Genomic DNA, 10,898 nt, shown 5'->3' with positions numbered 1-10,898 from the left:
GGGAGCCATATTGTCAGTTCTACTAATCTATTCCTCTTTTTATCTTTTACTTATGCTTTTTTCCTCAATTGCGCTGTTTATGTACATGCATAATTGGCAATGACCACACTTTAGATACCCCTCGACATTTTGATACTCATACTTTTAGTTACACAGGTTTCTCTTTGCTTCTTTATACACTTATTACATATTCTTTATCGTTGTATTTTCCTATTACAAAGTAGAAATATGTACAATTTTGAAACCCATTGTTGTCCAAATTCTGTGATGACTGCGTTCTGGTCTTGGTTACAATGACATTATTTACATTGTCTACTTGCTTCTGCCTTTTTTGCCCTTTGGAGACAAGTTTTTTTAAATTAAATAAAAAATAAAAAACATAAAAAGCTTTTGAAACATCATTCTTTAAACCTATGGATTTGATGAACAGATGCTACTTTCAAAACCTGAGATACTTTAGTGGTGCCCCTTGTAACATTCCACATGACTACTTGTCACGCCTGTCTGATGAATGAACCCCATTAAAACTTTGGAAGGCTTGTCTGCACTTTATGGCCCATGCACCTTGTTTTCACAAGAGCTTGCATGGCTGGAAGTGCCATTGCTCCTTTACACCCACAGCCTTCCAACAATTATTGCCTCCTCTTTTAAAAGGTGTTTAATTACAAAAACAAGATGGCCCCTTGCTCATGCTTTTCCATTTCCATGTTAGATACAGTAGTTGTCCATTAACGGTATAAAAAATGCGGCCTCGGCATCTTGTACAATGATTTAGGCCTTAAGGGGGCTGCCAATGATGATCATTTACAGCTCTTTTGTCCCTATTTTCTACTTGCCATTATCTGTGAAAGAGACCACGACAGTCTTTTCTGTCTGCCTACTTGCCCTCCCACGTGTGTGTTGATCAAAGCTCCCGCACATACCACACTGATGGAGAGCAGATGCAGGGAGGGGACTTGCTTTGCTGAATGTGCACTGGCTGTAGTGTGACTGCAGATCTGTGCAGGCAGGAGGAGGAGCCAAATGTTAGAGCCAGAGGCCCTATAGTGCAACCAGCTACATTGCGTAATTGAGGGTGAACACTGGTGACGTGGTGACATGAGACTACCAGTAAGTATCAGTAAGCGTGTGACAAAGAAAGCCAGCAAAGTCTAGCAGAACTGAGGGAGGAATTGTCCCATTGTAATGTGGTCATCTTTAGTGACCTCACAGTGACACGACACCTATTAGGCAACAATGTGACATTCATAACGTATCATCCAGTTCCTTCTCCTTCTAGAGTTTTCCATAAAGTCAAAAGACAGGGCTACAATCAGCTGACTGCAGCATGACAGTGTGTGAGAATGTGAAGAATGTGCTGATCCCATGTTGCTTACACCCTGATCCTAGTAAAACACCCTCCACCCTAACACAACAGCACTGTTGTTGGAACACCAACAGTGGTTCGATTCTGAACAAAAATAGACCTGGAAGGGGTGAAACAAAATTAAAACATTCCAAAGAAAAAATGGAACACACTATTCACTTAAAGGAGCAGCGTTGTCCTGACGTCCACAATACACGCACAGCTTACAGCATTTACTCTAATTGTCCGCTGCAGGCTTTGGCTTGTTTACTCGTCACCTTTTCAGTGTGCTGAAAAGAAAAGTATGGTTTTGACATTTTCCAGCACAATGTTGAGGGAGAGGGGGGAGCACTGCTCTGTCAACTTGTTATAAAAGCTGACTTAACAAACACAATTATTGATATGTATTCAGAAGTGATCTGCAGTACACAACTAGAAGACAAATACTTTTGTCCTGTTGAACTTTGTTAAAGGCGTGTGATGCCCTCTTGTGGCATAGCAGAGAGAAAGAGGAGCAACAAAAATAGGCAGATTTATCAAGCATCCCTTTTATTAACACCACCTGTTACAAAAAGAACAAACTATTCAGTGTTAATGAACTCAGCAACAATATAGCAAGTGTTGATCACCGATGATATGGGACACGTTTACTTTAAGTTGTTACAGTTGAATTAAAACCTACACGGTTGACCTGACAGCCTCCCTTCTCTTTAGGAATTGCAGTACATCGTAGTGACTAAATTATGGAACAGAGGTGCATTTATGTATTTAGAAGTGGTGGGTAGGCTAGTAGATCCACGTGACATAACTCAGCAGAAACATTAAAACAATACATACTCTTTAATTTAAGATATAAAGACAAAAAACTAGTTGTTTTTTTAAATCACTGCCCTGTTGTGACAAGTGAACAACCGCAGTATCGAGAAAGATCACCTAAATACATGAAGAATGGTTGCCACACAGACTGAACAGATTATGCTGGATGCAGTTAATAATATCAGAAAAAAACTTGCAATGCTGCTGCTGAAGAGGAATGTGGTGGTAGTGTCTGGAGTGTTTGGTATAAACAGTAAACCTCAGCCTGTTCCGTTGTTTGACGTCGTCATTGTGTGCTGTGATGGTGGTTGTGATGTCCTCGCAGTGCAGTCAGGATGGCTGCGAGAGCATCTCTCTTCTGCTCGCTATACCTTTGACAGGTCTCTGTCAGCCTCCTGGATGACAGAAAAATGGGAGAAATGGTAATCAGCACTATCCAAATATTTAAGTGTCAGGTAAACAATAGAGGCAGGAAAAGAGGTCTTACCGCTTCCTTGGTAAGCTGTTGGCTGACACTTCGTAGCAGCTGCTGCACTTCACAGACTGTCTGGTTAAGTCCTGCAGTCATCTCCTTTCTGTCTATGACTTCCTAGTCAACCCAAAATTACTGTTTTAGGCTTTTTCCCTTTTGGGGTCGAGGGAGGCGCTAGCGCCTATCTCAGCTACAATCGGGCGGAAGGCGGGGTACACCCTGGACAAGTCGCCACCTCATCGCAGGGCCAACACAGATAGACAGACAACATTCACACTCACATTCACACACTAGGGCCAGTTTAGTGTTGCCAATCAACCTATCCCCAGGTGCATGTTTTTGGAAGTGGGAGGAAGCCGGAGTACCCGGAGGGAACCCACGCATTCACGGGGAGAACATGCAAACTCCACACAGAAAGATCCCAAGCCTGGATTTGAACCCAGGACTGCAGGAACTTTGTTGCATGTAAATGTGTCAAACAAAGAAACTAAGTGAGTCCTATAATATATATACAATCTAAACACCATTTACAAACTTTTTGATTTACAAACTTTTGGATCAGCCTAAAAATGACTCTGTGTGCATAGCATGTCTCTGTGTAAGAATGCTTCAGTCATTCAGCCACCATCTTTCGCTCACTCTTTATGTGTTTGTTCTTTTCATCCAGCTCCATGTCAATGTGGGTGAATAACACTTTAAAACATTATTTTTTATTATTGTAGCAATATGGTTGCCAAAGTTAAGTATTTCGGATCGTATGGAAGGGCACCGTAGTGGCTTGTGTATGCGCACGTTCGTGTGATGGCAGAGCAGCGGATACAGCACAGTACTGCTTGTTTTGAAATAGAATGTTGATCTATCAACACTTATGTTTGTTTGCTATACAATACTGTTCAACACTATTATATTGTGTTTGAAGTGTACAAACCTCAACTTTCTGTCGAGGCTTCACTATACAAACTTTTCAATTTAGGAACCATATTCAAAAACCAATAAGTTTGTGACTCGAAGTTCCATTGTGTAACAATTCATAACAGCAAATTAACAAATAATGTCAACTGATCATAGATAGTAACAACTGTCCCCATTGTAGTTTTCAGTGATATTACCATAAAACTGCATTTTTTTTTTACAATCCACATTTAACGTGTTTCTGGCATGGGTTCCTACACTGTCGACAAAGAAGAGGAACTGCTCTACCTGCTGGCTTTGCAAAGCAGTGAAATAAAGAAACAATGGTAAATACGGCTATAAATGCCACAAGAGAGGAGCAGAGGGAATATGCAATTCTGGTGAAGATCGTGACAAGTATTGATCTTGAAGAGCATTTCATATACTTTAGAACGTCGGAAAAAGTTTGAAGTTCCATTTGGGCGCCTAGTCCCACTTGAACGGAAGCTGTACGCCCTTTGAACCACAAAAAAAAAAAAAAAAAAGGAAATAATGAACCAAAAGCAGACCAATCACAGCCTTCACAGTCTGTGTCGTCACGACTAGGGTTGAGGCTGATCCAATCCAGTATCGGGGGCATATATCAGCGTAATGGTACGAATCGTAAAATCCAGATGACTCCACAAGTAATGTTATGTTGCTCGCCTTCACGTTTCATTGTGTCTCAGGAATTCATTCCAAAGTTTGCAGCTAGTTATTTTAAGTACTGTTAAATCTAACCAACCAGACATTTTACTTAACTGTAGTTGCTTTTTGCGATATCCAGGCATAAGTACACTTGTCTGTAAAGAGTGTTTAAAGCCTAATTTAAATCAATAGTGATGATGATAATATTAAAGCACACTGAACAGCATCTGTATCAGTCAATTCTGGTATCGAGATCAGATCAGATTTGAAAAAAATGTCGATAAACATCCATAGTCACAACAATAAGTTAGAGTTTTTTAGTGGTGTGCGTGAAGCCACACAGTAAGCTTTAAAGGGGGAGGAGTAAACGGTGTAACGCAAGATGGTGCCTGGACGCAAAAACATTATTCAGGCCGAAATATGTTGGAAAATCCAGGCTTCCAGAGTCACAAATTTAGCATCATATTAAGTCAGTAAGTTTAGTTTCTTTTGGCTATTATGCAACACACGATCAAGCATGATGCCACATCCTTCGTCGTGTAATTTATTTTACAAAAGTAAAAATGTGACATGGGTGATGGTTATTCATCTAACAAAGTTAGACCTCACTACTTCAAAGTTGTATTTTTTTTTTTTTTATTAGGACTTGTGTACTCTAGCGTAATCATGATATAAGGCTACTTAAAATATATTGTACTGGTCATGAAAGGTGTTATGATAGTAACAGTTTGACCCTGACTATTTCTATTATTTGCTATGGAAATATTTATTTTTTTGAAATTTGAACAAACGTCATGTTTGTCACGGATATTTGCCCCCTAGTGGACGAGAGCGCAATACAGAAATGACAGAAATTTGATGGGATAATTTGGAGGAGCTTCATTAAAACATCGCTTTTCTGATCATGATGCTCCTTTAAATCTTTTTGCGGAAAAATATGCACATTTAAATTTCTAATTAAATTGGAATTCTAAAGTGAGGGCACTGCTAAAAGAAAATATAATAATAATAATAATGCTGTAATAAAAATAATTCATAATACCTACACATACTTTTTGTGATGACGTACTGCTGTTCTCTATAATGTCATCCGCATGATCAGTCACTTTCGAGAGCTCCCCATGGATCAGGTCCAGAGATTGCTGTGCCTGGGATACAAAATAAATTTTGACCAAGTGTCAGTAAGATGCAAAAAGTTCATCCGCCACCAAAATTATATTAGCCTTTTGGAGTCGAATGTTACCTTATAAAGATCACCAGCAACCTGTTGCCTCTCATTCTCTTCGACCTCGAGCTTGGACAAGGTCTTGGTTAGCTGGGTCTTCAGCTGCAATACAAAAACAAAGTCACCGAATGTTGTATGATGAAAATGTCCCTACACCACATCTGAGCATGAGGAGAGCTTAAATTACAATATTTCCAAAAATAATTATTGAGAGAAACAACAATGGCTCTGTTGGTGTGACATTATTACCATGTTGCACATGTCTCATCAGCTGCACTAACAATGATGTTGACAGCTTTCAAACACAGTAACAGTTAAAAGCAAACAGCGCTGTCTCCACAACAAGAACACAGTATGATTATAGCATTCACAAACAAGCTCTACTGAAACTAAAGTTCAAACTGGTTTTATTGACTCATGTGCCAACTATCAGCTCTCTGTACTTTTTAAACTGGTGGTTTGACAAACAGGATCAACACTTCTTAAATATTACGTACATTTCCGGACAAAGATAAAACAGAGCTGGCAAGATAAAAAAGAACCAAGGATAGAATGATAGTGTGAAATCTAAACTATTAAGTAAAATGAACAAAAGTTGACTTACCGGTACAAAGCTATTTTTTATTAGATAACACCACCAGAAGATTATATACTGCTATGATAGCTATGTTATTCATGTAAATGTGTATAAGGGTGAGTCACCATTCATAGCCTCTCATTTGTCATATTTCCATCCATTTTCTACCGTTTGTCCCTCATTTATAGCTCCTAAATAGAAACCGCGACACTGACCCTATACTCAGCTCAGTGTTTCCCATGCATTCACTTACTCGTCTGGGCCCGCTACAAATACATTTTGACCACCACCCACAGATTTGGTACTACCTAGACGGCGGTACTCAGAGTAACGCACCTTATATGCCAGAGAATAAGCAGGAGGTATCGGCGCTGCCAACTTGGCGACTTCATTGCAATATTTAGCGAGTATTTTTAGACTCTCCTAGACAACTGTAAATGTATTGGTATTCAAAATTTTTCCGTGCGGACCATTCAGCTAAGATCCAAATTCCCAATGATAGGCATTAAATGTAAAAGACAGGACGTTTTCCTTTCTTATGCATCGACTCTGTATTCAAATACAAGCGATCACCAAAGGCCAAGTTATTACCACAGGAGAAGAGCTCCAGAAGATGCAGCGCACATCCACAAGCTCTGGAAAGGTGCATTACCACTGCCAAAAAGCGAGGTGTAAAAGCGTGCAAAACACCTCCGCAAGCATGCGCCCAGTTTCTGACTATGCAAAAACAATATAACTTACTACGAACTACAGTGATTTAATGAAGTAATGAAATGATAACATACAGCATTTACTTTAGAATGGACATCTACATTAACTCCATCAAACACACCATTTGCAGCTACTCCATATTTTCATGAATGAATGTCCACTGTTTACACATTATTAAACGTAATTAGCTGGCGTAATCAACTCCTGTGGCAGACAAGCAATGCTATGCCCGAACCACTTCTTCACCTAGTTGGCTACAAGTTTGGTCATGTTTTCTGTCTTTTAAATCAAGGAATATCCTCTGTTTTTTCTTAGTGCTCTCCTTCACGCTCACTTTCGTTTGTCATAATAGTTGGAAAAAAAAATTATGTTGACCTCCAGCTTTAAGCTAATGCTAATGAGTAAGACCAAGGTTTCCTCTACATGTAATTGATAGTGGTGCCTAGCCACAGAAAACTAAAAGCCACCACACCTTAAAAATCAGAGGTTTTACAGGTGAAAACCAATTTCAGTAATATATTGTATGGATGGGTACGTTCAGACATTTTACGTAATATTGACTACTGATTCACCAAAGATTTGGTCACCCCAAAAAAGACTGCTCACTGAAACTGCACTGCTGAAACATGACGTTGTGATGTAACCAAAACGCACATGATTGTGTGGAACGGAGGCAGCATGTCTACGTCGTAGACATACTTACCATAATCTAAAATATACCCACACAGAAATGTTTGTGAAATATGCAAATATTAAGAGTAGAGATGTCCGATAATTAATTTTTTGCCAATATCCAATATTGTCCAACTCTTAATTACCGATTCCGATATCAACAGATACAGATATATGCAGTCGTGGAATTAACACATTATCATGCCTAATTTTGTTGTGGTGCCCCTCTGGATGAATTGAACAATTTAACAAAGTTTTCCAAAATAAATCAACTCAAGTAATGGAAAAAAATTCCAACATGGCATTGCCATATTTATTATTGAAGTCACAAAGTGCATTAATTTTTTTTAACATGTCTCAAAAAAGCAGCTTGGAATTTGGGACATGCTCTCTTTGATAGAGCATGAGGAGGTTGAGGTGGGCGGGGTTGAGGGGAAGGGGGGTGTATATTGTAGCGTTCCGGAAGAGTTAGTGCTGCAAGGGGTTCTGGGTATTTGTTCTGTTATGTTTATGTTGTGTTACGGTGCGGATGTTCTCCCAAAATGTGTTTGTCATTCTTGTTTGGTGTGGGTTCACAATGTAGCGCATATTTGTAACAGTGTTAAAGCTGTTTATACGGCCACCCTCAGTGTGACCTGTATGGCTGTTGACCAAATATGACTTGCATTCACTTGTGTGTGAAAAGCCGTAGATATTATGTGATTGGGCCTGCATGTTAAGGCAGTGCCTTTAAAGAGGAACATTATCACAATTTCAAAAGGGTTAAAAACAATAAAAATCAGTTCCCAGTGGCTTGTTGTATTTTTCAAAATTTTACCAGTCCTGGAATATCCCTAAATAAAGCTTTAAAATGCCTTATTTTCGCTACCTTCGAAACCACTATCCATTTTCCCGTGACGTCATACAGTGCTGCCAATGTAAACAAACAATGGGAATACCACAGCACGATATAGTGACATTAGCTCGGATTCAGACTCGGATTTCAGCGGCTTAAGCGATTCAACAGATTACGCATTTATTGAAACAGATGGTTGGAGTATGAAAGTATTGAAGAAGAAACTGAAGCTATTGAGCAAATCGCTATTGACGCTATTCATAGCCATAGCATGGCCGAATAGCTGCGTTAGAATCGCCGGTAAAATGTGCGGACCAAACGATCAGGACTTTCGCATTTTGTGATAATGGAGCAACTTAAATCCGTCGATTGGTAAGTGGTTTTTTTGCATTTAATGTGGGTGGAAGGAAACGTAATATAGATGCAAATGCATCTGCAGGTTATCCATACATCTCTGTGCCATGTCTGCTTTAGCACCGCCGGTAAATAGCATGTTAGCATTGATTAGCTGGCAGTCACGCCGCGACCAAATATGTCTGATTCGCACATAAGTCAACATCAACAAAACTCACCTTTGTGATTTAGTGATTTCGTTGACTTTATCATTGCAAATGCATCTGCAGGTTATCCATACATCTCTCTGCCATGTCTGTCATCGCCGGTAAATAGCATGTTAGCATCGATTAGCTTGCAGTCACGCCGCAACCAAATATGTCTGATTAGCACATAAGTCAACAACAAAACTCACCTTTGTGATTTTGTTGACTTTATCGTTGCAAATGCATCTGCAGGTTATACATACATCTGTGTGTCATGTCTGTCATCACCGGTCAAATGTGAAAACACTACAGCACATTCAATGGGGGTCTGGCGGCAGACACTTTCGCATCTTCGGTGCAACTTGAATCCCTACCTGTTAGTGTTGTTACACCCTCCGACAACACACCGACGAGGCATGATGTGTTCCAAAAAATTGTCGAAAAATCGGAAAATAACAGAGCTGAGACCCGTGTGTGTAATGTGTGGAAAATGAAAATGGCGGCTGTATTACCTCGGTGACGTCACGTTCTGACATCATCGCCACCAGAGCAATGAACAGAAAGGCGTTTCATTGGACAAAATTCACCCATTTAGAGTTCGGAAATCGGTTAAAAAATATATGGTCTTTTTTCTGCACCATCAAGGTATATATTGATGCTTACATAGGTCTGGTGATAATGTTCCCCTTTAAGGTTTATTAGCGCTCTGTACTTCTCCCTACGTCCGTGTACCACTCCCTACAGCGGCCTTTTAAAAAGTCATAAATTTTACTTTTTGAAACAGATACCGATAATTTCCGATATCACATTATAAAACGTTTATCAGCCGATAATATCGGCAGTCTAATATTATCGTACATCCCTAATTAAGAGGACAATGGCGCTCTCTCGAGGAGGGTAAGTCCAGCTGGAAAGCGCTAAGCAAGTGTGATGTCATGCGAGTGTGACAGTTGGCAGAAAAATCCACTAAAAGGATTGGAAAGGTCACCAGAAAATTCTCAACAAAGTGCAGCCTGTGATACAACGTACAATAAGCAGCAACAATTCAAAAATAGAGCACAACTATATAAGAAAATATAATACTAAATTATCATGAGAACATATTTGTTTTTAAATGTATGTATAAGACTGCGCGATATACTGGTATTACAGTTAATACATGTATATTTAAAAAAGGTATATATTTGAGACATTACCAATGTCTTTTGATATGTCTTTGTGATGTGGCTTTTTGCTTTTCTCTGCACCTGACGGACACAGTACAGGGTATTCTCATTGGCTCAGTGTGTACGTGGGCTTCTCTGACGCACAACAACGCAACACAAGAAACTTTTCAAAATAATATGGCGGCTACGGTGCCAATTTCTCGACTCCTGAGTGATGCAATGCTATGGTCACCGACTGCATTTGGCTATTGGTGAGTGACTATAACTTTATTTACACATATACTAATTTGCTTAAGAACCCATATCCCTCCTTGTAGTGACTATCACTAATCTCATCTGTTTTATGTTGTTCAGATCTGTTAGTGACTTAGCACAGCAGCTAGCAATAGCTCCTCTCTGCAGGTGTGTCAAATGTTTAGCTACTCCTTGGCTTGAAAGTGCACTTTCCCAGATCCCATGTAGACTAACCTAATGCACCAGCTCGGTGACTGAAGGGTAGTTTCAAACTGAAGAGCCAGCGGCCTCCGCTGTAGTGTGCGAGTAGAAGCTCCATCTATTCCCATGTACAGGCGTGAGGCTATACACTTAATGATCCATCCATCCATTTTCTACCGCTTTTTCCCTTTTGGGGTCGAGGGAGGCGCTAGCGCCTATCTCAGCTACAATCGGGCGGAAGGCGGGGTACACCCTGGACAAGTTGCCACCTCATCATATTGAACAAAATTAACAAAAAACTGCTTTGACATAGTAACGTCTAACTAACAGTATAAAAATAAGCAAGACGTTAATAGTTAAAACAAAAAGTAATCTGAGTACTCAAAACTGATTATCTAGCCATAAAACGTAAAAGCAACCTTCAGCCCTTTGCACGTTTCCTTTAAGATACGGATATATATCAGATATCGCCATTTGGCCTGAAAATACCGGAATATCAGTTTTGGACCATATCGCCCTGCCCTATG

The 10,898-nt window shown here is 39.8% G+C and overlaps 1 protein-coding gene across 11 annotated transcripts in view; it reads right to left on the bottom strand.

Moving 5' to 3' along the window:
- Positions 1 to 1,877: 1,877 nt before the first annotated feature.
- ktn1 (kinectin 1) overlaps positions 1,878 to 10,898 on the bottom strand; it is a 51,135-nt gene continuing 42,114 nt past the window's right edge. For 7 of the 11 annotated variants that reach the window (XM_061895291.1, XM_061895290.1, XM_061895297.1 and 4 more), the window contains 4 exons: positions 5,455 to 5,538; positions 5,258 to 5,359; positions 2,649 to 2,750; positions 1,878 to 2,556 (listed from right to left, as the gene is read on the bottom strand). In XM_061895291.1, coding sequence (XP_061751275.1) covers positions 2,527 to 2,556; positions 2,649 to 2,750; positions 5,258 to 5,359; positions 5,455 to 5,538 — 318 coding nt within the window. In that variant the 3' untranslated portion in view covers positions 1,878 to 2,526. The remainder of the gene's footprint in view (positions 2,557 to 2,648; positions 2,751 to 5,257; positions 5,360 to 5,454; positions 5,539 to 10,898) is intronic. The other 4 variants (XM_061895299.1, XM_061895293.1, XM_061895301.1 and 1 more) reach the window with 1 other exon arrangement.

This window comes from Nerophis ophidion, linkage group LG03 (genome assembly GCF_033978795.1).
Source record: "Nerophis ophidion isolate RoL-2023_Sa linkage group LG03, RoL_Noph_v1.0, whole genome shotgun sequence".
Taxonomy (NCBI): Eukaryota; Metazoa; Chordata; class Actinopteri; order Syngnathiformes; family Syngnathidae; genus Nerophis; species Nerophis ophidion.
This window is presented reverse-complemented; position numbering and strand designations above follow the sequence as displayed.